We start from the raw sequence: 27841 nt of genomic DNA on the forward strand, positions 1-27841 counted from the left end.
GTGGTGTAAAGCTCGCCACCATTGGACTCTGAAGCAGTGGAAACACATTCTGTGGAGTGATGAATCACATTTCACCATCTGGTTGTCCGACGGACAAATCTGGGTTTGGCGGACGCCAGGAGAACGCTACCTGCCCGAATGCAGTGCCAACTGTAAAGTTTGGTGGAGGAGGAATAATGGTCTGGGGCTGTTTTTCATGGTTCAGGCTAGGCCCCTTAGTTCCAGTGAAGGGAAATCTTAACGCTACAGCATACAATGACATTCTAGACGATTCTGTGCTTCCAACTTTGTGGCATCAGTTTGGGGAAGGCCCTTTCCTGTTTCTGCATCACAATGCCCCTGTGCACAAAGCGAGGTCCATACAGAAAAGGTTTGTCGAGATCGGTGTAGAAGAACTTGACTGGCCTGCACAGAGCCCTGACCTCAACCCCATCGAACACCTTTGGGATGAATTGGAACACCGACTGCAAGCCAGGCCTAATCGCCCAACATCAGTGCCCGACCTCACCAATGCTCTTGTGGCTGAATGGAAGCAAGTCCCCGCAGCAATGTTCCAACATCTAGTGGAAAGCCTTCCCAGAAGAGTGGAGGCTGTTATAGCAGCAAAGGGGGGACCAACTCCATATTAATGCCCATGATTTAGGAATAAGATGTTAGACGAGCAGGTGTCCACATACTTTTGGTCATGTAGCGCACCTAAAGGTTAGAGGTCAGGGTTACTCACAGTGGTAGCGCTGTGGTCCACCAGCAGAGGGTTAGGGGTTAAAGGTTACTCACAGTGGTAGCGCTGTGGTCCACCAGCAGAGGGTTAGGGGTTAAAGGTTACTCACAGTGGTAGCGCTGTGGTCCACCAGCAGAGGTTTCTTCATGTAGGAGCCCAGCAGGATCTTTCCATTAGAGAAGGTTTCAGCCAGCAGGTCCATCTTGTAACCCAGAGCTCTGTCTCGGTACGAGAACCACTGGAAATGATCTGGGCTGATCTGGCCTCCCTCTGACGACAACAACACAACACAACATTACACTATTGTTGACCTATTGCCCCATCTCTGTCTGTTTGTACGTACGTTTCCCGGTGGCAGGCCAGAGCAGAGCCAGCCAGTCGGCGAGGTTGGCCTTGTCCTCCAGCTGCAGTGTGATGGCTCTAAGAGGAGGAGCACAAACAGCCACAGTCACAGCCTCAGGATCTGACAGCACGATACCAGGAGGGACAGACGGATGGACAGACGGATGGACAGACGGATGGATAGACAGATGGGGCGCCACTCTGGATGACGGGAGCCCTGTCATGGAGAGGTCAGGGTTAGAGGTCAGGGTTAGAGGTCAGGTTTAGAGGTCAGGTTTAGAGGTCAGAGGAATAACAAGATAGTATTATATAAATAAAGGATTGTAACGTTTCTGGGTTGGCTCTACATTCATCTTGGAACCAGATCGGTCCAATGTTTCTAACTACAGTCCTTCAGAAAGGGTTAGTACACTCCTTCAGACAGTATTCACACTCCTTCAGACAGTATTCACACTCCTTCAGACAGTTTTCATACTCCTTCAGACAGTTTTCACACTCCTTCAGACAGTTTTCACACTCCTTCAGACAGTTTTCACACTCCTTCAGACAGTTTTCACACTCCTTCAGACAGTTTTCACACTCCTTCAGACAGTATTCACACTCCTTCAGACAGTATTCACACTCCTTCAGAAAGTATTCACACTCCTTCAGACAGTATTCACACTCCTTCAGACAGTATTCACACTCCTTCAGACAGTATTCACACTCCTTCAGACAGTATTCACACTCCTTCAGACAGTATTCACACTCCTTCAGACAGTATTCACACTCCTTCAGACAGTATTCACACTCCTTCAGACAGTATTCACACTCCTTCAGACAGTATTCACACTCCTTCAGACAGTTTTCACACTCCTTCAGACAGTTTTCACACTCCTTCAGACAGTTTTCACACTCCTTCAGAAAGTATTCACACTCCTTCAGAAAGTATTCACACTCCTTCAGACAGTACTTCAGACAGTATTCACACTCCTTCAGAAAGTATTCACACTCCTTCAGAAAGTATTCACACTCCTTCAGAAAGTATTCACACTCCTTCAGACAGTATTCACACTCCTTCAGACAGTATTCACACTCCTTCAGACAGTATTCACACTCCTTCAGACAGTATTCACACTCCTTCAGACAGTATTCACACTCCTTCAGACAGTATTCACACTCCTTCAGACAGTATTCACACTCCTTCAGAAAGTTCACACTCCTTCAGACAGTTTTCACACTCCTTCAGAAAGTATTCACACTCCTTCAGAAAGTATTCACACTCCTTCAGACAGTACTTCAGAAAGTATTCACACTCCTTCAGAAAGTATTCACACTCCTTCAGACAGTATTCACACTCCTTCAGACAGTATTCACACTCCTTCAGACAGTATTCACACTCCTTCAGACAGTATTCACACTCCTTCAGACAGTATTCACACTCCTTCAGACAGTATTCACACTCCTTCAGACAGTATTCACACTCCTTCAGACAGTATTCACACTCCTTCAGACAGTATTCACACTCCTTCAGACAGTATTCACACTCCTTCAGACAGTATTCACACTCCTTCAGAAAGTATTCACACTCCTTCAAAAAGTATTCACACTCCTTCAGAAAGTATTCACACTCCTTCAGACAGTATTCACACTCCTTCAGACAGTATTCACACTCCTTCAGACAGTATTCACACTCCTTCAGACAGTATTCACACTCCTTGACGTTTTCCACATTTAGTTGTTACAGCCTGATTTTAAAATGGATTCAATAGAGATTTTTTTTGTCACTGGCCTACACACAATAACCCATAATGTCAAAGTGGAATTATGTTTAAAAAAATTTTACAAATAGATGAAAAGCTGAAATGTCTTGAGTCAATAAGTATTCAACCCCTTTGTTATGGCAAGCCTAAATAAGTTCAGGAGTAACAATTTGCTTAACGAGTCACATAAGTTGCGTGGACTCACTCTGTGTGCAATAATAGTGTTAACATGATTTTTGAATGACTACCTCATCTCTGTACCGGTCAGGGATTTCACCATGAGGCCATGGTGACTAAAACAGTTAGAGTTGAATGGACCAGACCAGACCATCTTAATACTATTTAATTGACCAGACCAGACCATCTTAATACTATTTAATTGACCAGACCAGACCATCTTAATACTATTTAATTGACCAGACCAGACCATCTTAATACCATTTAATTGACCAAACCAGACCATCTTAATACTATTTAATGGACCAGACCATCTTAATACTATTTAATGGACCAGACCATCTTAATACTATTTAATGGACCAGACCAGACCATCTTAATACTATTTAATGGACCAGACCAGACCATCTTAATACTATTTAATGGACCAGACCAGACCATCTTAATACTATTTAATGGACCAGACCATCTTAATATTATTTAAATGGACCAGACCAGACCATCTTAATACTATAATGGACCAGACCAGACCATCTTAATACTATTTAATGGACCAGACCATCTTAATACTATTTAATGGACCAGACCAGACCATCTTAATACTATTTAATGGACCAGACCAGACCAGACCATCTTAATACTATTTAATGGACCAGACCATCTTAATATTATTTAATGGACCAGACCAGACCATCTTAATACTATTTAATGGACCAGACCATCTTAATACTATTTAATGGCTGTGATAGGAGAAAACTGAGGATGGATCAACAACATTGTAGTTACTCCACAATACTAACCTAAATGACAGTGTGAAAAGAAGGAAGCCTGTACAGAATACAAATATTCTAAAACATGCATCCGGTTTGCAATAAGGCACTAAAGTAAAACTGCAAAAAATTTGGTAAAGTAATTAACTAGAGGAAAACCTGGTTCAGTCTGCTTTCCACCAGACACTGGGAGGTGAATTCACCTTTCAACAGGACAATAACCTAAAACACAAGGCCAAATCTACACTGGAGTTGCTTACCAAGAAGACAGTGAATGTTCCTGAGTGGCCTAGTTACAGTTTTGACTTAAATCTACTTAAATCTATGGCAAGACCTGAAAATGGCTGTCTAGCAATGATCAACAACTAACTTGACAGAGCTTGAAGAATTTTGAAAAGAATAATGGGCAAACGTTGTACAATCCAGGTGTGGAATGCTCTTAGAGACTTACCCAGAAAGACTCACAGCTGTAATCGCTGCCAAAGGTACTTCTACAAAGTATTGACTCAGAGGTGTGAATACTTATGTGAATTAGACATTTCAGTATTTCATTGTCAATAAATTAGCAACCATTTCTAAAAATATGTTTTCCCTTTGTCATTACGGGGTACTGTGTGTAGATGGGGGAGATTTAATTTGGATCCATTTTTAACTCAGGCTGTAGCACAACAAAATAAGTCAAGGGGTTTGAATACTTTCTGAAGGCACTGTAGTTTAAATGTGTTAAATTAAATCAAACTTTATTTAAAGTGCATTTAAAATCCCAACACACTTTAAATGAAAACAATCTAATTAAAAAAGTCAAAGCAAACAGGAAGCAGTAAGCAAACAGGAAGCAGTAAGGCACAATGCTCTGCACTTACAGATGTCCTCATGCTCTTCACAATCCTCCAGTTCAATCATGGAAGACGGTCCGCTTTCGAAACTTTCTAACCTGTTGACAAAAAGGAATGGATCTCCTGACATCACGTTGGACAACAGTCACTCATAACGTTGTTTAGAAGAGAAGCAACAGTAAGAAATACCCTATATATACAGCAGTATGTGGAAACCCCTTCAAATTAGTGGATTCTGCTATTTCAGCCTCACCCGTTGCTGACAGGTGTATTAAATCGAGCACACAGCCATGCAATCTCCATAGACAAACATTGGCAGTAGACCGCCGACTGCTGAAGCGTGTAAAACTTTAGTATAAAGATTTCTTTATCCTATCCCAGGTATTCCTTAAAGAGGTGGGATTTCAAGTGTCTCTGGAAGGTGGTGAGTGACTCCGCTGTTCTGGCATCGTGAGGGAGCTTGTTCCACCATTGGGGTGCCAGAGCAGCGAACAGCTTTGACTGGGCTGAGCGGGAACTGTGCTTCAGCAGAGGAAGGGGAGCCAGCAGGCCAGAGGTGGATGAACGCAATGCCCTCGTTTGGGTGTAGGGACTGATCAGAGCCTGGAGGTACGGAGGTGCCGTTCCCCTCACAGCTCCGTAGGCAAGCACCATGGTCTTGTAGCAGATGCGAGCTTCAACTGGAAGCCAGTGGAGTGTGCGGAGGAGCGGGGTGACGTGAGAGAACATGGGAAGGTTGAACACCAGACGGGCTGCGGCATTCTGGATGAGTTGTAGGGGTTTAATGGCACAGGCAGGGAGGCCAGCCAACAGCGAGTTGCAGTAATCCAGACGGGAGATGACAAGTGCCTGGATTAGGACCTGTGCCGCTTTCTGTCTTTCAAGTCAGTTTATGAAAATGCCCTTTTTTGTTACAAATGTAACTTGAACCATGAATAAACACATTCACTAATAATGACTAACTTCTTGTAGCAGGCATTAGAGGCTATAGAACAATCTCTCAAGCCCACGTGCTAGTGAATAGCCAGCTAATCTTTACCTGGATGTATTTGCTTGCTAACAAGGTTCAACAGTTGAATTGTTACGACCACACTCTTCTGTCTGTCTCCAACTGTTTGAACAGCATGCTAGCCTGTCCACTTTGTTCAGATGTTGAAATCAAGTGGCCTACCTTATTTCTCAGAATGAGAACGAGTTGCCAATTCCTTATATAATTGTTTTATGCTTATGCACATTTATAAACAGACTAGACAGCTAGGATAACAGTCTTTGGCTAAAATGCTGCTAACGGTACGTGGTACCACAATGCCGCGCGCGACAAACTGAGCATTAATTTTCCAGAATCAATGTTCATTGATACTCTGGTTTTAGTAGTGTCTGCTCTGTGCGCAATTTGAGGAGTTGAGACATAAAAAGCGTATCGTTAAAAAACGTAACTTCTCTATTATAGTAAAATGTCTCAATGTGTTTGTGTCCATATGACCGATTCTGTTGGACCAAACCTCAAAATGCAAATAGCGAGTTGAAACCGCTCGTCAGAGAGGAAGATGTGATATCACAACTTTGTTGGCGTGAGAGGCAGGGGGAGGGGCTTGGTGTGTAAACCATAGAGGAAGAGGCGAAGCGCTAGAATCTGTCCAAAAATAAGGGTAATGTGTTTATATGGGCTTATTTTGGACCTATTCTTTTTGCCTGCCTTCCCACCTCTTGGATGACGACTCCCATTGTTAGGGAGGAGACGTGCATCTCGTCAGTATACAGATCTCTGAGCAAAAGAGACCAGAAAAAAACAATGAGAAAAAGCTGATAAAAACTAAAAACTAAACCATGATTCATGCGATGCAGGCATTTGGAATATCGCTCAAAAACGCACATTCTAATTAATCAAATTCATTTGATATATCGCCTAGTCAGAAGTAACAGTGTTGAAAAGAGAAGCAACAGTCAGAAGTAACAGTGTTTAGAAGGAACATTTAGATGTAAAGGTTTTGAGAAGCAACAAACAGAAGTAAGTGTTGAGAAGCAACAGTCAGAAGTAACAGTGTTTAGGAGTGTACTTACGTGTTGTCTGAGAGTCGGTTGTTGCTTTGGGAGAAGTCTTGGCGTCTGGTCTTTTTCCCCAGCTTTCCAACAGGCTCTATGTAGACAGTATTGGCACTCAGATCCACAAGGCTGGAGCTCCTGTCACTGGCTGGGTCCTGGGAGGGGTCCTTAGCTGGACCAGTGCTGAGGCTGACGCTGGGACTCTGGGCTGACTGCTCTTCAGGGAATAGGGCTTTCCTCCCTGAAGTCTGCAACGTGCTTCTAACAGTGGCCACCGGGAGCGCTTCTCTGCCCGAGGAGAAGATGGCGCCAAAGGTGGCCAGAGAGCGCTTGACCGTCTTGGGAGTGGAGAGGTCCTTCCTCTTCACCAGGGTCTGAACTGCTCCAGGTCGAGGTGAGGAGGCTGTGTTGCCGTTCTGAGGAGGTCGCAGGGACTTAGCAGGCCTGGTCCGGACTGGTCTGGGCTTGGACTTACTTCTCACCACCTTGCGTGTTTTTGGGTTAGGCTGGGGTTGATGGGGTGAAGGTGTTTTGGGGTAAGGCTGGGGTTGTTGAGGGAAGGAAAAGGTGCGGCCAGCATTCTCTGGGGGGTTGTTGGTCTCCCACCAGTTCACTGGAGCTTTCCTCCTCCTGCGTTTCTCTGGAGCCTCCCTGGCCTGGTGCTGCTGCCTGCTGGGGGTAACGGTAGCAGAGTGGGGGGTAATGTTAGTGGGTGTGGCATCACTCTGGGGTTTACACTTGGGAGTGCGGTTGTAGAGCCAGTCAAACACCTTCTCACCTGAGAAGAGACACAAGCAGAACACAAATCACCACATATTTCAATAACAGCTGTTTGAGATGACAGTACATATTTTGTATATTACTAAGCTTGATTTATGAGTGAACTATATTCCCTTGAAGGAAAATGGATGGCGTTAATATGAAGCCTTACTTGAGGTGAGTGTATGCTGTCTGAGAGGGCTGGGCATGGCCTCCTGTTCCTCTTCTCTCTGACCTTCAGGCCTCGCTGGCTCCTCTGTACTGGCTATCGTCTGCTTCTTAGGTCTGCCCTTCTTGGGCTTCTCTGCTTTCTGCTCTGCAGTCTGATTGGACCACGGTTTCTTCTCTGTGGTCTGATTGGACGAGGGTTTATTTGCTGCTGACTGATTGGACGAGGGTTTCTTCTTTGCGTTCTGATTAAACAAGGGTTTTGATGGCCCGTCCTCCTGCCCTGACTCCACAGAGGAATGTCTTGCTGGTTTAGATGTAGTTGTCTTGTTATTCTGTTTGGACTTGTTGTCTGTCTCTGTGAGCTGTGTGTTGACAGGACTGATGAGCCACCAGGGACCAGGCTTGGTCCTCTTCCTCTTCCCTGCTAACTGGGAGGAGTCAGCCTCACCAGTAGGGGCGGGGCAGACCTCCTGGGCCTTACAATTGGCTGGAACCTTAGAGATGACTCGTCTCTGTCCTGTTGGTGCCAACTGTAGAACTGTGGAGGAAAGACAACATTACATCTAGCCTTTTATGTAAACTACATTTTTTCCCATTGATTGTTTTGTGAATGTTTTTTATATATTTTTTTATTTGTTGAGAGCTCTTACAAAACATATTCCTATACCTACAAATGGCATGATACAACTTGAACTTGTGATGAACGTTGTAGTCAGAAAAACCATCATGATGTGTGATGTCAGCTGTCAGGGGATATTACCTGGAGAAACATCCTGGTCTGCCGCCTGGTCTTCAGCTGATGATTGGTCTGCAGCCGCTTCACTCTCCTCCTCCATGGTGACGGGCTCCTCCCCAGCTCGACCTGACAGTCTCCTGGTCTTCCCAGACTGCCGGCCTCGTCCTCGGCTCGTCTTGGGGTTCACCTTGTCACCTTGGATACCAGCTTTGGATTTAGAGATTCTGGGAACTTTCTTTTCTGTTTTGGTGTGGCTAGGTTTAGGCTTGGCCCCTCCTCCTGGTGCCTCTTGTTCCAGGTCACCTGCTGTCGTTGGTTCAGATAACAGGTTGTTGACTTTCTTCTTGTCTTGTTCTATGTGGTCTGCCTCGAGGTCAACATGATTAACAGGCCCATCACCTTGAGGTCCTACCCCCTGGGGACTAGAGTCCCTCTCCTTCCTGGTTGTAGGATTCTTTCCCTTCTTCTCTTTAGTTGTCCGAGGTCTGTCTGTCCCTCCTGATCTCTGATTGGCTGTAGCCTTGGTGAGTGTGTCTGCTGAGGCATTGTCACTACTGTGTGATTGGTTCTGCTGCTTTGGTCGTGGTTTGGCTGTGGTCCTGATGGGGTCAAACTTCCAGCGAAGGGAGAACCAGGGAGGCTCATAATCCTCCAGGATCAGGAAGTCATCCTCCAGCTCGGTGAGAGGAGGTTCTCTCACTGGAGACGCCAGGGCTTTCCTAGGACTGAACAGAAACAGGGCTTTAACCCTCTGACCTATAACCCTAGCCTCTAACCCTTTCCTAGGGCTGACCAGAAACACAGCATTGACCACAGCCTCTGACCTCTAACCCTAGCCTCTAACCCTTTCCTAGGGCTGACCAGAAACACAGCATTGACCACAGCCTCTGACCTCTAACCCTAGCCTCTAACCCTTTCCTAGGGCTGACCAGAAACACAGCATTGACCACAGCCTCTGACCTCTAACCCTTTCCTAGGGCTGACCAGAAACACAGCATTGACCACAGCCTCTGACCTCTAACCCTAGCCTCTAACCCTTTCCTAGGGCTGACCAGAAACACAGCATTGACCACAGCCTCTGACCTCTAACCCTAGCCTCTAACCCTTTCCTAGGGCTGACCAGAAACACAGCATTGACCACAGCCTCTGACCTCTAACCCTAGCCTCTAACCCTTTCCTAGGGCTGACCAGAAACACAGCATTGACCACAGCCTCTGACCTCTAACCCTAGCCTCTAACCCTTTCCTAGGGCTGACCAGAAACACAGCATTGACCACAGCCTCTGACCTCTAACCCTAGCCTCTAACCCTTTCCTAGGGCTGACCAGAAACACAGCATTGACCACAGCCTCTGACCTATAACCCTAGCCTCTAACCCTTTCCTAGGGCTGACCAGAAACACAGCATTGACCACAGCCTCTGACCTCTAACCCTTTCCTAGGGCTGACCAGAAACACAGCATTGACCACAGCCTCTGACCTCTAACCCTAGCCTCTAACCCTTTCCTAGGGCTGACCAGAAACACAGCATTGACCACAGCCTCTGACCTCTAACCCTAGCCTCTAACCCTTTCCTAGGGCTGACCAGAAAAACAGCATTGACCACAGCCTCTGACCTATAACCCTAGCCTCTAACCCTTTCCTAGGGCTGACCAGAAACACAGCATTGACCACAGCCTCTGACCTCTAACCCTAGCCTCTAACCCTTTCCTAGGGCTGACCAGAAACACAGCATTGACCACAGCCTCTGACCTCTAACCCTAGCCTCTAACCCTTTCCTAGGGCTGACCAGAAACACAGCATTGACCACAGCCTCTGACCTCTAACCCTAGCCTCTAACCCTTTCCTAGGGCTGACCAGAAACACAGCATTGACCACAGCCTCTGACCTCTAACCCTAGCCTCTAACCCTTTCCTAGGGCTGACCAGAAACACAGCATTGACCACAGCCTCTGACCTCTAACCCTAGCCTCTAACCCTTTCCTAGGGCTGACCAGAAACACAGCATTGACCACAGCCTCTGACCTCTAACCCTAGCCTCTAACCCTTTCCTAGGGCTGACCAGAAACACAGCATTGACCACAGCCTCTGACCTCTAATCCTAGCCTCTAACCCTTTCCTAGGGCTGACCAGAAACACAGCATTGACCACAGCCTCTGACCTCTAACCCTAGCCTCTAACCCTTTCCTAGGGCTGACCAGAAACACAGCATTGACCACAGCCTCTGACCTCTAACCCTAGCCTCTAACCCTTTCCTAGGGCTGACCAGAAACACAGCATTGACCACAGCCTCTGACCTCTAACCCTAGCCTCTAACCCTTTCCTAGGGCTGACCAGAAACACAGCATTGACCACAGCCTCTGACCTATAACCCTAGCCTCTAACCCTTTCCTAGGGCTGACCAGAAACACAGCATTGACCACAGCCTCTGACCTCTAACCCTAGCCTCTAACCCTTTCCTAGGGCTGACCAGAAACACAGCATTGACCACAGCCTCTGACCTCTAACCCTAGCCTCTAACCCTTTCCTAGGGCTGACCAGAAACACAGCATTGACCACAGCCTCTGACCTATAACCCTAGCCTCTAACCCTTTCCTAGGGCTGACCAGAAACACAGCATTGACCACAGCCTCTGACCTCTAACCCTAGCCTCTAACCCTTTCCTAGGGCTGACCAGAAACACAGCATTGACCACAGCCTCTGACCTCTAACCCTAGCCTCTAACCCTTTCCTAGGGCTGACCAGAAACACAGCATTGACCACAGCCTCTGACCTCTAACCCTAGCCTCTAACCCTTTCCTAGGGCTGACCAGAAACACAGCATTGACCACAGCCTCTGACCTCTAACCCTAGCCTCTAACCCTTTCCTAGGGCTGACCAGAAACACAGCATTGACCACAGCCTCTGACCTCTAACCCTAGCCTCTAACCCTTTCCTAGGGCTGACCAGAAACACAGCATTGACCACAGCCTCTGACCTCTAACCCTAGCCTCTAACCCTTTCCTAGGGCTGACCAGAAACACAGCATTGACCACAGCCTCTGACCTCTAACCCTAGCCTCTAACCCTTTCCTAGGGCTGACCAGAAACACAGCATTGACCACAGCCTCTGACCTCTAACCCTAGCCTCTAACCCTTTCCTAGGGCTGACCAGAAACACAGCATTGACCACAGCCTCTGACCTCTAACCCTAGCCTCTAACCCTTTCCTAGGGCTGACCAGAAACACAGCATTGACCACAGCCTCTGACCTCTAACCCTTTCCTAGGGCTGACCAGAAACACAGCATTGACCACAGCCTCTGACCTCTAACCCTAGCCTCTAACCCTTTCCTAGGGCTGACCAGAAACACAGCATTGACCACAGCCTCTGACCTCTAACCCTAGCCTCTAACCCTTTCCTAGGGCTGACCAGAAACACAGCATTGACCACAGCCTCTGACCTCTAACCCTAGCCTCTAACCCTTTCCTAGGGCTGACCAGAAACACAGCATTGACCACAGCCTCTGACCTCTAACCCTAGCCTCTAACCCTTTCCTAGGGCTGACCAGAAACACAGCATTGACCACAGCCTCTGACCTATAACCCTAGCCTCTAACCCTTTCCTAGGGCTGACCAGAAACACAGCATTGACCACAGCCTCTGACCTCTAACCCTTTCCTAGGGCTGACCAGAAACACAGCATTGACCACAGCCTCTGACCTCTAACCCTAGCCTCTAACCCTTTCCTAGGGCTGACCAGAAACACAGCATTGACCACAGCCTCTGACCTCTAACCCTAGCCTCTAACCCTTTCCTAGGGCTGACCAGAAAAACAGCATTGACCACAGCCTCTGACCTATAACCCTAGCCTCTAACCCTTTCCTAGGGCTGACCAGAAACACAGCATTGACCACAGCCTCTGACCTCTAACCCTAGCCTCTAACCCTTTCCTAGGGCTGACCAGAAACACAGCATTGACCACAGCCTCTGACCTCTAACCCTAGCCTCTAACCCTTTCCTAGGGCTGACCAGAAACAAAGCATTGACCACAGCCTCTGACCTCTAACCCTAGCCTCTAACCCTTTCCTAGGGCTGACCAGAAACACAGCATTGACCACAGCCTCTGACCTCTAACCCTTTCCTAGGGCTGACCAGAAACACAGCATTGACCACAGCCTCTGACCTATAACCCTAGCCTCTAACCCTTTCCTAGGGCTGACCAGAAACACAGCATTGACCACAGCCTCTGACCTCTAACCCTAGCCTCTAAACCTTTCCTAGGGCTGACCAGAAACACAGCATTGACCACAGCCTCTGACCTCTAACCCTTTCCTAGGGCTGACCAGAAACACAGCATTGACCACAGCCTCTGACCTATAACCCTAGCCTCTAACCCTTTCCTAGGGCTGACCAGAAACACAGCATTGACCACAGCCTCTGACCTCTAACCCTAGCCTCTAACCCTTTCCTAGGGCTGACCAGAAACACAGCATTGACCACAGCCTCTGACCTCTAACCCTTTCCTAGGGCTTATGAGTCAGAAAGTTAGACGCACAAATATCATACCCCAAAAACGCTAACCTCCCCTGTTATTGTAATGGTGAGAGGTTAGCATGTCTTGGTGGGATATTTGTGCGTCTAACTTTCTCACTCATCATTATTCATGATTCATTCAGGACTATCCGTAATCATGGTAGTATCCACATTAATGTAGTAGTGTTTCAAAACATATTCTCTTCTGATTTACAAAAGAAGTGTCTCCAAAATGACAATGATTTACCATAAAATGGGGGGACAACGTAAAAAGGGCAGTAATTTCTAAACGGTCTAAACCCGATATGGATGAAAATACCCTCAAATTAAAGCTGACAGTCTGTACTTTAACCTCAGTCATTGTATCATTTCAAATCCAAAGTGCTGGAGTACAGAGCCAAGACAACAAAATAATTGTCACTGTCCCAATACTTTGAGCTCCCTGTATTCTGCCCTGTAGCAAAGAGAAAATGTTGCGGTTTTAAAGCTAATTTGCTGCAATTATATGCATTTAGCCATGCAGTGTTCTTTTGGTCACACATAAAATATAAACTGACAGTACAAAACATTAAGAACACCTTCCTAATATTGAGTTGCACCCCCTTTTGCCCTCAGAACAGCCTCAATTCATCGGAGCACGGACTCTACAAGGTGTCGAAAGCGTTCCACAGAGATGCTGGCCCATGTTGACTCCAATGCTTCCCACAGTTGTGTCAAGTTGTCTGGATGTCCTTTGGGGGGTGGACCATTATTGATACACACAGGAAACTACTGAGCATGAAAAACCCAGCAGCGTTGCAGTTCTTGACACAAACTGGTGCGCCTGGCATGACTCCGGTCTCCTCTCCTTCATCTACACTGACTGAAGTGGATTTAACAAGTGACATCAATAAGAGATCATAGCTTTCACCTGGATTCACCTGGTCCCTCTATGTCAGATGCCATACACACCGTCTGCCCGTTTCAGTTGAAACCATGATTCATCGCTGAAGAGCACACTTCACCAGTGTGCCAGTGGCCATTGAAGGTGAGCATTTGCCCACTGAAGTCAGGTCAAGACCCTGGTGAGGACGACGAGCACGCAGATGAGCTTCCCTGAGACAATTTCTGACAGTTTGTGCAGAAATTATTCGGTTGTGCAAACCCAGTTTAATCAGCTGTCCTGGTGGCTGGTCTCAGACGATCCCGCAGGTGAAGAAGCCGGATGTGGAGGTCCTAGACTGGCCGGTTGGACGTACTGCCAAAATCTCTAAAACAATGTTGGAGGTGGCTTATGGTAATGAAATGAACATTAAATATTCTGGCAAAAGTTCTGGTGGACATTCCTGCAGTCAGCATGCCAATTGCACACTCCCTCAAAACTTGAGACATGTGGCATTGTGTTGTGTGACAAAACTGCACATTTTAGAGTGCCCTTTAATTGTCCCCAGCACAAGGTGCACCTGTGTAATGATCATGCTGTTTAATCAGCTTCATGATATGCCACACCTGTCAGGTGGATGGATTATCTGGGCAAAGGAGAAATGCTCACTAAAAGGGATGTCAAAATGTGCGCACAACATTTGAGAAAATATGCTTTTTGTGCATATGAAAGATTTCTGGGATCTTTTATTTCAGCTCATGAAACATGGGACCAACACTTTACATGTTGCGTTTATGTTTTAGTTCAGGACTGTATGGCATTTATGGTGAGTTTGGTCATTTACAAGAGAATGAAAAGGTTTTGATGCTTGTCTGCTCTGATGTCCTCTGTAGCTCAGCTGGTAGAGCACGGCGCTTGTAACGCCAAGGTAGTGGGTTCGATCCCCGGGACCACCCATACACAAAAATGTACGCACGCATGACTGTAAGTCGCTTTGGATAAAAGCGTCTGCTAAATGGCATATTAATTAATTAATTAATTAATTAATTAAAATGCAGCATGTGTACACGCTGTGTCTGGAGTCGGTAGGGCAACGGGCCTGACTGAGAGAAGATGGGGGAGGAGCAGACTGGGGGAGGAGCAGACTGGGGGAGGAGCAGACTGGGGGAGGAGCAGACTGGGGGAGGAGCAGACTGGGGGAGGAGCAGACTGGGGGAGGCGCAGACTGGGGGAGGCGCAGACTGGGGGAGGAGCAGACTGGGGGAGGAGCAGACTGGGGGAGGAGCAGACTGGCCCGAGAACAGAGGAGAGAAAATGCAAGGAAATTAAAAATGTTGGCAGCTGTACAGAGAACTCATCCAAAGGGCTTTGACCTCTCAAATACGGCAGAAAGCTTACACAATAAGATGCACCGTCACCTTATTAATTCAGAAACGTACTAAGATAACGTGACCCCTGAGTTTAACTTGCTAGTTAACGCAGAATTCCTCATTTCTATAATATAATATGCCATTTAGCAGACGCTTTTATCCAAAGTGACTTACAGTCATGCGTGCGTACATTATAAAAAAAAAAAATGGTTTATGGGTGGTCCTGGGGATCGAACCCGTTACAAGCACCGTGCTCTACCAACTGAGCTACAGAGGACCACTTTTTCACGAAAGGAACAAATATAAAACGTGTAAGAAATCTCTAAATGCAGATCTAAAATGGTTCTTATTGTCAGTTCTGCATCAGACTATTTTTGTGCTTCAATTGCACTTTGCACTGATGAGATTCAGGAACTGGCAGACAGCGCTCTGACTGATGTGGAGCTTTTTTCTCAGGTACTTTTCTCAGTGTAGACAGTCTACTTTTCTCCATAAAATTCAAGATTTACTTGAAACAAAACATTCGGAACTGTAGCCCATGGGTCTCCCGGTCGCGGCCGGCTACGACAGAGCCTGGATTTGAACCAGGATCTCTAGTGGCACAGCTAGCACTGCGATGCAGTGCCTTAGACCACTGCGCCACTCACAGACTGAGTATTGCTGAGTATTGCTGACCAGAGCCTTCTCTAACAAAGTCAAAACGTTCTTTAATGTCCCACCCTCAGATACAGATGGTGCCTGGTCTGGTTCACGGCCACATTGAGAAAAAGATGACACATTAGGTATTTTCACAGGACCCTCCTGAGGGCAGTCAAAAACGGCAACCACCTGCTGTGGAAGTTGTGTTCTACATGCTTTACGTTCCCTTAACAGTTCATCCAACCGATCCTGTACCTCACTGGCTGTCCAGTCACCAATGGGTTTGCTCTTGAACACTTGGGCCAACTCTTTATCAGGACAGTTGCATACAAACATGACTGCCAACTCTGAGCACTGATTGGGTAAGGTCCTGCCCTCACTCACAAGGTACTGTTCGGCTGCCTCTGCAGCTTTGTTAAGCCTAATCCAGAAATCTATTGGACCCTCATTAGCATATGGTTTGATTGAATAGAAATCAGCTAATGGCATACCTGAGCAGACAGTATCCCCAAAGTGTTGCTTGAAAACACTGAACACCGCCTTAACGTCTGTGACAACAAGGTTGTTACGCTTCCAGACTTTGGTCACATCCCGTGCCCTCCCCATGAGCCTAGACATCACCTCCCCAACATTCCCAGACCCAGTGTAACCCCTCTTCTCTAGGTAGACTTCCATTAACTCCTCCCACTCCAGGACAGAGTACTTATCTGAGCCATCACCCCTAAAAAGAGGTGGAGCACTAACATCTGACCTCACAACCAGATTCAGCTTGGACGCATCAATAAAGGTTGACCCACACTGCTCAGGCAGGGGAAACTGCTGGGGTTGGTGAGGGGGACGGGCAGGAGAAAGACTTGAAACCCCAGGCTGCAGTAAACTCGCTCTGATAGATTCTCCTATCTCTGAACCAATCTGCTTAATAAGGTCACTAAGCTGACTCGGAGGCGTCCCATTATCACCGAGCACTGTGGATGATGGTACATCAAAAGACAGAGGTGGGATACCCTGGTCAGGTGGAACAAACAGCCTACCCCTCCCAGTGCTTGCAAACTCAGGACTAGCAAACGCTCTACTCCCAGGAGCTGACTGTACAATTGGTGTAAATGGAAGGACACCCCTCCCTCTACCCACACTAAAATCCCCAGCATAACACGTCTTATGGATTTGAGAATCTTCCATGGCTCAACAGAGCACTAAAATACAATGTAATTTAGTGCATTCAAATACCAAAAAAAATAAATGCTATAAACAAATTCATCCAAAACATACAAATAAGCACGAATACCTGTATCTAATGAATATGCTACATTCACTTTCACTGTTTACAGTATATATTCACTTACAGTAAACCATCAACAAATTCACATGCGCAGGTCGTGCACCTCATCCACATGCACAGCTCCGGCGGTCGGCTTGAGCTGACCAGTCGGCAGGTCACGTAATTAGGACACTGCCACAACTGGAATTCTGATGGTTGGATAATTTTTATTCGACCTGCACACGAAGAGACAACACACAATATGTTAGCTCTTGGTGCAGCCACAGCTCTCGGGCACCTTGCTAGTTGAAGGTCAGGCAAAAGAGAACAGGTGCTGCATGCACACATTCAGTGCCTAACAACACACTATACAATACAAGTAAAATGATATACAACATAATTCTGACAAAATAAATGACATACCTGTACACGAAGAGACAACACACAATAGTTTAGCCCTTGGTGCAGCCACAGCTCTCGGGCACCTGCGTGAGCACATAGACACTCACTCAAACACTGCCCCAAATACTCCCGAGTTATGTTGATAATCACAAGTTTACTGGAGAACGGAGACCAAGTAGAGACTTTCGGACAAGGTGGATGATTGTATAATATAAGGCAGTTTATTCAGAGGTAAAGATATCTGAAAATAGCGTGCACGGGCCCGTTCGTCAACCTCGTAGGGAGATATCTGAGAGCGCGCCCCTAAACATTGTGTGCTGACATTTTATACAATAAAATAAAGTAGGTTGATTCTAGTAGTTCTGATCTCCCCATTGGTCCTGATGAGTTGGTCGAGGTCATATCCATTTCATTGGCTCTGAGTCGGGTTCTCTGTCTTCAGCCTAAGAGAAGGGGTTTTTTGTGTGTGTGTGCTTAACAATGATGATGTGTGTGTATGTGTGTGTATGTGTGTGTATGTGTGTGTGTGTGTGTATGTGTGTAAGTGTGTGTGTATGTGTGTGTGTATGTGTGTGTGTGTGTATGTGTGTGTGTGTATGTGTGTGTATGTGTGTGTGTGTATGTGTGTGTGTGTATGTGTGTGTGTGTGGGGGGGGTGTGTGTATGTCCTCAGGGCAATAACTCGTGAGTTTGGGAGGACTTGAGAGACCTATGGCATGGGTGTTGCCCATGGCCACCTGCTGATAAGGCCGACAAGATAGAAGTCTTTGTGCATTGTATTAAGTCCCAAGGCCCCAACACAAGATGGGTTATGCACAAGATTTTAGTCAGACCAAGCTTTAACATAATATATTTACCACGACAAATCCCTCTCTTCACGTCTCCCCAGAGACGTGACCAAGTAACAGTAGAGAAGGAAAACTTAAGACGTGACACAAGCTAACAGTGTAATTGGCAAAATAGGGAAAACTTTATCAGAAGATAAAGTTTTGATTCCCCCTCTTCACGTCTCACAAGAGACGTGACATAAAGCTTAAATGCTGCAATTTGGCAAAATAGGGAAAACTTTATCAGAAGATAAAGTTTTACATTCCCCCTCTTCACGTCTCACAAGAGACGTGACAAAAAGCTTAAATGCTATTCATCATCCAGATATCCTTGGTCAGCATCGTCAATAGCAAGCAAAGGAAACATCTGACCGTTATCTGCAGGATGTGGATCAATAGCGGTGGTTATAATCCTGGTTGTCAGCATCCGTATGCATGGAATGCAACAGCATCCACAAAGCACTAGAATTGCAGCAAAAACAGAGATGGATACAAGTATAGAAGACACAAGCGTTTTATATTTACCAAACGCATCCATCCAAGAGTCCCACATTGAAGTGTCCACCCCTGAGTGGCTCTTCATCTTACCATTAAGAGTTTGTAACCCTTCCAGGGCAATTATCAAACTGCCATCTGTGGCTGTATTGTTGGGAATAAAGGTACAACATTGTTCACCAAACATAGCACATACTCCTCCTTTTTCAGCCAGGAGCATGTCGACAGCAATACGATTTTGGAAAGCCATGAGAGAGGTTGCAGCCAACTGGCCATGCACCGCCTCAAAACCTTGTTGTGTCCAATTGCCTAATTTTAACATTAATGTATGCAGTTAATTCTATCAACGTTTTTATTAATAGTACAACAGTCAGCACCCAAAAGGACGAGCCCCCAAAAACTGTACTCCATGTACCCATGTTCAAGGGCAGTTTCACAGACAACAAAGAGAGAGTGTTCTTATCGGCCTGTTATGTGAAACAATCCATATCAGTACAGTGCTCCTCATTAATGCATTCCTTCCAAGCTATTCATCACATACAGATCCAAAAAATAAAACCCAACATTTTTATGGTGTCACTCTAAACAGAGTATAATCACCCTTAAGAATAACAGGATATGGAAATTAAATCACAACATTTAATGTTAATAGAAAATAAAAATAATAATTTTAACCCTCTATTCCTCCCCTACACCTAACATGTACTGAGTTGGCTACCAGCCACCCAGGAATCCTTTACCTTCACATCAGGAAGAATAAACAATCACAGTGGTTAGTAAAAACATAAGGTAATAAATGAGCAAGAACTGAAAATAAATGCGTGTATGTATTTTACTAGGCAAAACATGGATCATCCAGCTTGGTCTCAGAGTCAGTAGCAGAGTCACCTGCATCATCCTGGGCCGGTAACAACAGCATCATACCTGACGCCTGCACCACTCCTACCACTGACCTCCTGAGACAAGGGACGATGCAAGCAGCACTACACATTAACAGCAAAAACACAATTACTAGGGTCAGAAATCCAGTAACCACCATAGAAGAGTACTCACCAAACCAGTCACTCAGCCAGGAAATAAGGCAACATCCACAAAGAACAAGTATACCCATAGAGGCCATAACTTCACCCAGAATAGTCACAACAATAGTTTTCCATTTACCAAATATGTTATCAAACCAATCGTTTATGGAGCTATCAATACCAGAGTTCTTAACCAGTTCGTTCGCCAGCGTGGTGATGGTCACTCAAGCGCTTTGGTCACAGGCCCGTCCGGTGCTATATTGTTGGAGATGAAAGTACAACACATATATCCAAACAGAACACAAACCCCGTCCCGCTCAGCCAAAAGCATATCTAAAGCTATTCTATTCTGCCATGTCATTAAGCTAGTTGCCGCTGTCTGCTCAGCTAATCCCTTTATTGCATCACGAGTGTGGTTTATAAATATTTTGCTGGTTATATTAAATATAATTTATCCAATCTACATTTTTATTAATTGTTTGACCACCAGAAAATACTTGATTCAAACCCAGCTGCGATCTGATTGTGGATCCCATCAATATATATCCTTTCATCAAAGGATCCCGGGAGGAGGTCCTACTTTCTATGTGACAACTCACCAATCTCTGACACGTTTGATTGTTTGCGTATGTAGGTGAGTTCACAATCAGTTATCACCACACATCCATCAGATGTCAGCACGGGCCTGGTTTTGGCTCCTATAATCCTCTTGCTGCAACAAAGAGGAGAGATTAGACTAGAAAAACAATTTAGAATCCCCTGTGACTTCAAACTGAGGCAACCCAGGTCGGGATGACTTTGTTATCGGGGGAAACAGATAGTGCAAGTTACCATAAGACTCTTTCACCACATTCCCAGGTGGCTTGCATGGAGGAAAAACCTGACAGAGAGTTAAAGCCTGTCAAGGGGAACGGAGTAGTTGTTAACCCTGGTTTGGCTGTCCCACAGGCAAAACAGTCTTCTTTAGACATAGTTGTTGCCGTATACTGAATCCATTCCAACCACAGGTTAAGATTTCTATACCCCGATTCCACCTGTACTACTTCCTCCAGGTCTATAGTTTTGCACTATCTTTATCACAGCCCCGGTCTCACTACCTCCCTCAGAGAGGTTTACTCTAGAATTTCCCCTCTCCCTACGTCTAGCTGTCTCCTATGCTTTTTCAACTTGTGTTAGGTTAACTACCACTTCTGGCTGAAACAGGAGGGTCCGTGTGTGTTAGGAATATGGCCCCCACAATCAGACAGCTACCTACCGTCGGGAGACCTGTGAATCCCCACCCTTGCCCTGAGAACATGTCAGATGCCAGAGGCCAACCCATTGCTTTACCTTCTATCGAACTCACACAGGGATGATCAGACAGGGTAAGGGAATCTTCGTTAAGGAGGCAACCCCCGGACCATAGTGGTGATCGGATCTTTCTCCTAACTCTGTGTTTGTTCGTCAGGTGTAGCTGGTTTTGTACAGTGTGTGACATGCACCCAGATGGATCTCTCAGCTTTTCTGCTGGCAAAGGCAGTGCTTGGTAGGGCCCTTCCCGCCAGGCCTGATTCAGTCTCCTGGTTAGATAGAGTGGGTCACCTTCTCCTTTAGTTCACCTGTGGGGCACAAAACCTCTGACATACAGGTGTGGTTAATAAACTATCATACATGTTTTTTTTTAAAAGTATTTTGTCCTCTCCTTCGTATATATTTAATAAAGTATTTTGTCCTCTCCTTCGTATATATTTAATAAAGTATTTTGTCCTCTCCTTCGTATATATTTAATATTTAATCCAACCATCCCCCTCTTTGACACATGATTTGGCCATGTGTCAATATTACCACCTACCTAAACAATCACTTTAGTTAATATCGGTATTTCATTATCCAATTGCCATTCCTCCACTCTCTCTTCTGTTATTTATGGTTCAAATCAAATATTTTATTACCAAATTATAATCTTCTTCACAATTTTCACAGTACTATAAATTACCCTCAACTTAGTAAAATAAACTATCTTAAAGTCTTCCTCTCATGCCTTTAGAATGTACTAGTGTGGATGATTAATTAACACCAGAATGTTAAAACAGAGTTCAGAGGCCATTGAAATCATTTAACGAACTGTTTAATCCCATAGTATACTAAACATTACCATTATTCTAAATATTTCATAAATGTTAGTTATCCCAAGTGTTCATTAAGTCCTCATGACATTCATTCTCATAAGAAATCATATATACCCCAAACTCAGCCAAAACCTAAAAAATCCATAAAATTCACTGTGTGCACCTTTAAGACCTATAACCCTTGACCTGCTGATAACCCTCCAAAATTGAAACAACATGACTTTATTAACATCATACTAGGTGTGTTGTTTTCTATTCGAAAACCCCAATTAAAAAACAACAACCAAACAGCCAGGTCATGAGGACTCCTGATTTCCACTCCCAGGTGTTGACTAATAGTCTCACTGTCTCTAATTCAACACAAAACCCCATCATCCAATTAATTTTCATACCCATTACTGTCAATGCCAAATTAGGTTTCTCTGTTCCTGTTGAAGTGCTAAATCAATAGTAGCCAATTCAAACACCTCACAATTTGGATCAAAGGGTTCCTTAGTCTTCCCCCCACTAGAGTCTACTATTTCTCCCTCAAGGACTAGTCATGCCTTATCTTCCTCTTTCTCACACTCAAAGCTGGGGGATGGACTCCTCTCTCCTGTCTGACTTTCTCTCATGATGGATTGCATGTCTCTCTGAGGCTATTACACAATTCAGTTATTTTCCCAACATACTCTCCGTAATCGGCCCATGGCAAAAGTGTCCTATGGGCATCCCCTGAAACCCACTGCCCTCTAACGGCAGCCCAAACCTTACTATTCCTGTTTTGGGGTGGGTCATTCTTTCTACCGCTCTGGCCACGTCCTGATGAGTTCATGGCCTGTCTGCTAAATGGCATATTATTATTATTACTGTATACATCTAAGGTTGCTTGGGCCCCTTTCATTCCCCGCCAATAGATTAGGTAAGGCTGTCAGTGGGTACTGGCCCCCTCAACTCTCTCTCTCTCTCTCTCTCTCACTGCTTATTTCTCCTTTACACACCTTATGTATCTGTTTAAGCATGGATTCGAGTTTATCTCCGTCCAGACGTCCCTCAAAACCATACCTCTCCCTCCACCTGGTTATATAATGGAGATTTAAAGCTATCCCTGGATTCCATTTTAATTATATCAAGCATTTCTCGTCCCCAGTAAATTCTGGGACCTCTTGTGAGGATTTGCCCCCCCCCCATGGTTGGTACTGTTAAAAATCCCTTAGCCACCTCTTCTATATTATAAGTCAATTTAACAAGTAATTCTAAATAGCTTCACACAACACGGGGCGGCAGGTAGCTTAGTGGTTAAGAGCATTGTGCCAGTAACCGAAAGGTCGCCGGTTCTAATCCCCGAGCTGACTAGGTGAAAAATCTGCCGATGTGCCCTTGAGCAAGGCACCCAACCCTATTTGTTCCTGTAAGTCGCTCTGGATAAGAGCGTCTGCTAAATGACTCAAATGTAATGTAAAAGAACAACACCTCATAAGGAGTGCCCAGCAGGAGTCCAATTCCTATCAGAAAACATACATACAAACATTCAGACACTCCCAATCTCTCCCAGGGGGAAAAAGTTCTTCTTCACCCTGAGTGAGATTGTTGTTCCCATAAGGGTTTCTTCATTGTGTTGTCAGGATTGGTTCTCGCTGCTCAAATCAGCCCTGACTTCTGTCAGTGATCTAGAAGGAGTGGGGGCTGGTGTGCAATGAGTTAGATGGTGTCAGTGTGCGCCTAATTTACCTCTGACCTGGACTGAGTGTGAAGTAACCTCCTTCACTTCGTACGGTCCAGTCCACCTGGGTTCCAGCCACTTTCTCTTGTGGACTTTAACCCTCACCCAGCCTCCCACGTTTACCTTCAGTGTCATCGTACTTCCCGACAGCTCCCCCTCTTGGGCCTTCTGCGCCTGAGAAGAGAGTGCTGCAGAAAATTCCGTCAATTTCTTCACATAATCAGTCATTTCTATCTGTTGTACATCAAGGGCGGGCATATGACCTCCCTCCCTTGGTGGACCTGGCATTACTCTCCCTGTCATTCGTTGTTCTATGTATTCATTGAATTTGGGTATGGTTATGTTTGGTCCTGCCATCTTGCTTTCTCTATCTTGGATGTATTATCGGTATCAAATACAGACTTATCTCATGTATGACACCCTCGCATATAAAGAGGCTAATTTATATAATTTGTAATGCAATTATTATCATAAGAATCAGAATTCCAGTCACATATACCAATGCAGTAATCTCTACACACAGCACACACCACGCTTTAGTTATCTCACGCTTGTTCTAGAATCATGCACAACTTCAATATCAGTCTCCCCAGTCCCCGGTTCCTGAAACCCTAGGTCAAATTCACTCAATTCCACAGATTGGTGTTCGGTCTCATAAGTCTCACTATAACTTCCCATCATCCATTACACGTTATAATACATAAAAACACAGACACGTTAAAATATAAACACAGCAAAACAAAACTGCCAATTAGAATACAATACCTTAAAAAATTTAGGTTACCAGAGCGTCCTAAAACATAGTCTCAGTTCAACTGCCACCCTTCACACAACCTTATACTTATGTGAAGTCACAGAAGCAACTGGATCCCTATCAAAGGATTTTCTTTAGACAACTCAATCACTAGGAAAGACTTAATCTCAGCTTAATTGTACCTTTCACACAACCATTTATATGGAACGTTTTAAGTGTGAAATCACAGAGATAACTGGCATCCCCGGGAATTTAATACCTCTGGTCAATTTTCGGTGATTCTCCCCCACCTAATGTCTAGAACTCTGCCACAGTTAAACTTCTACCTCCTCGCAACCTATAGGGTAGGACCTCCCCTAATAGGATTTATGCAAAGGGTCTCAGTTCAAACTGGGTCCCTTTAGGAATCTAGTTGTGGGTCAAATCTTATCCACCAATGCGTCAATCCGTAGTTCGACACATTCTGGATACGTTTATCTTTATTCCTTATTCCTTATTCCTTAATTCCTTATTCCTTAATTCCTTAGTATAAAACACAGTACCAGATATCTCATGTATGCCTTAATTCATTAGGATGGAAAATTATTTAACAAGTATTCATACTCACGCTCAGTACTACTGATCATAATTTGGTATTGGTCTATAATACAATATGCAAGATTTCGTTTTAACAGGCTCTGCATACCTTTTTAGAAGAGCGCGCTCTGATCAGGTTTCCTGAGCCAAGACGAATAATTGATTTCTCCAGGATTTTCAGGTCACTCTTCCGTCTGTTTTTTAGATCGATGATTTGCCTTTTCCTCTCGCACCAACTTTTAGATCGAATTAAAAACCATTCGGCACCACTCCCGCTCTATCCTGTATTTTTGATCTAGATATTCATTAAACTTGAGTTTTGGGACGGTAGTGGTTGCCATGGTTATACAGTTTTTTTTTTTTTAGACTATCTTGGTGCACTTAGCCCGTCACTGGCCGAAACCAGCAATGTATTCTTGGCGCTGACTCAGACTTATCTCTGATGTCCCACCCTCGTACACAAAGAATGTTCAATACTTTTTTCTTAGGAATTATTTTGCAAAAGGTATTATTGTTTTTCAATTATTCGAATTATTATATATTTTCCCAAAAGGTATCAGAACCGCCCTTTTGGAACAATACATTAACAAACCCGAGCGCTCCCAAAACAATCATCAATTTAATCCCAGGAATTATTTTGCAAAAGTTATTATTGTCTTTCAGGTACTCGAGCTATTATATACTTTCCCAAAAGGTATCAGAATCGCCCTTTTGGAAGAATACATTAACAAACCCAAGCGCTCCTAAAATAATTATCAATCTAATTCTAGGAATTTATTTAGCAAAAGTTATTATTGTTTTTCAGGTATTCGAGTTATTATATATTTTCCCAAAAGGTATCAGAATCGCCCTTTTGGAAGAATATATTAGCAAACTCGAGCGCTCCTAAAATAATTACCAATTTAATTTTGGGAATTATTTAGCAAAAGTTATTATTGTTTTTCAGGTATTCGAGTTATTATATATTTTCCCAAAAGGTATCAGAATCGCCCTTTTGGAAGAATATATTAGCAAACTCGAGCGCTTCCAAAATAATTACCAATCTAATTTAAGGAACTAAGGAAATACCAACTTCCACAAGAGGGAAAAAGTTCAAGTCAGCTTTTAGCGCAGCGGCTACATAACAAGCAAAATAGGACTCCGTGGTCCTCTTAAAAGTTATCAACTAGTTAGTCTCATGAAACGGCCAATCTTACACAACATTCAGGTTATCATTTCAACAATTACATTTTCATTACATATCAGCATCAACACACGAATTCAGTTTAAGTTCCTCACAGTACATATAGTTGAGTGCCACGTCAACCAAATTGCCCGACTATCTGAACTTGTATTTTTATTTTTATTTTTTGATTCTCCTCAAGGAGACTCCCAGTCGTTTAAACCATTCAACTGGCGTCTAGTCGGGAGAACCTTTTCTGGACTTGGATTCTCACGGAATTAACTCAACCCGACTATCTGAATCTTTTTATCAAGTCACCAGATCCTTCTCTTGTGGATCAAATAAAATAGTCCATCGCTTGTGGACCAAAAACTGTAATAGGCTTCTCACTAGAAAGCCACAATTCAACAGGAAATAAAAGTCGGTCCTTCTCTTGTGAACCACTGTAACTAGACTCCTCTCTAGAGAGTCACATTTCAACAGTAAAAACCTAAAGAATTCAGATATCTTTACATATGTGCCTTTGAGTCATAATAGATATGTTATAAATTTCACAGTAATCCATACTCACGCCCAGTACTACTGATCAAAATTTGGGTTTATCCTACAATACAATATGCAGATTTTGTTTTAACAGGTTCTGCTTACCTTTGTATTGACGGCCGTCTAGATCAGTTTCCTGAGGCGAGCTGGATTCCCGGCTGCTCCTGCGGACAGGTCACCCGTCCTTTCAGATCCGTCTCTTACTTGTCTCCTGTCTCTATCAACTTTTATGGACCGAATTCAGAGTTAGAAAACCACCCTCTGCTACCAAGTTTGTTGATAATCACAAGTTTACTGGAGAACGGAGACCAAGTAGAGACTTTCGGACAAGGTGGATGATTGTATAATATAAGGCAGTTTATTCAGAGGTAAAGATATCTGAAAATAGCGTGCACGGGCCCGTTCGTCAACCTCGTAGGGAGATATCTGAGAGCGCGCCCCTAAACATTGTGTGCTGACATTTTATACAATAAAATAAAGTAGGTTGATTCTAGTAGTTCTGATCTCCCCATTGGTCCTGATGAGTTGGTCGAGGTCATATCCATTTCATTGGCTCTGAGTCGGGTTCTCTGTCTTCAGCCTAAGAGAAGGGTTTTTTTGTGTGTGTGTGCTTAACAATGATGATGTGTGTGTATGTGTGTGTATGTGTGTGTATGTGTGTGTGTGTGTGTATGTGTGTAAGTGTGTGTGTATGTGTGTGTGTATGTGTGTGTGTGTGTATGTGTGTGTGTGTATGTGTGTGTATGTGTGTGTGTGTATGTGTGTGTGTGTATGTGTGTGTGTGTGGGGGGGGTGTGTGTATGTCCTCAGGGCAATAACTCGTGAGTTTGGGAGGACTTGAGAGACCTATGGCATGGGTGTTGCCCATGGCCACCTGCTGATAAGGCCGACAAGATAGAAGTCTTTGTGCATTGTATTAAGTCCCAAGGCCCCAACACAAGATGGGTTATGCACAAGATTTTAGTCAGACCAAGCTTTAACATAATATATTTACCACGACAGTTACAATAGGTACCCTAATTAGCGAGCTCGGTGAAAGTTGTTAACATACATCTTTATATTGTCCACATTGTAACAAAACCTGTAGTTGCGTAACAGCACTTTGTGTAACTTTACCACAGTTTTATATCGACAAATTACGGCGCCAAGGACAACATACCTTGCTAGTTGAAGGTCAGGCAAAAGAGAACAATAAGAGGGTACATAAATACAGATAACCCGCGATGGACCAAACCAAAATATACACAACTTTTACAATTAGGTGTATTTGCAATATAGATACATAAAAATGTTTGTACACCAAAAAATAACATTA

General features: G+C 44.6%; 1 protein-coding gene across 1 annotated transcript in view; it reads right to left on the minus strand.

Annotated features, from left to right (window-relative positions):
* The window catches only part of LOC311116691 (uncharacterized protein), a gene marked incomplete at both ends in the record, with an annotated part of 31283 nt that extends 7657 nt beyond the window's left edge, over positions 1-23626 (minus strand). Inside the window, 7 exons of the mRNA XM_084191738.1 lie at positions 831-991; positions 1065-1280; positions 4616-4686; positions 6650-7409; positions 7563-8099; positions 8322-9123; positions 23597-23626. Of these exons, the coding sequence (XP_084047864.1) occupies positions 831-991; positions 1065-1280; positions 4616-4686; positions 6650-7409; positions 7563-8099; positions 8322-9123; positions 23597-23626 (2577 nt within the window). The remainder of the gene's footprint in view (positions 1-830; positions 992-1064; positions 1281-4615; positions 4687-6649; positions 7410-7562; positions 8100-8321; positions 9124-23596) is intronic.
* Positions 23627-27841: the final 4215 nt, after the last annotated feature.

Source organism: Coregonus lavaretus (genome assembly GCF_964263955.1).
Source record: "Coregonus lavaretus genome assembly, contig: HAP1_SCAFFOLD_706, whole genome shotgun sequence".
In the NCBI taxonomy this organism is placed as follows: Eukaryota; Metazoa; Chordata; class Actinopteri; order Salmoniformes; family Salmonidae; genus Coregonus; species Coregonus lavaretus.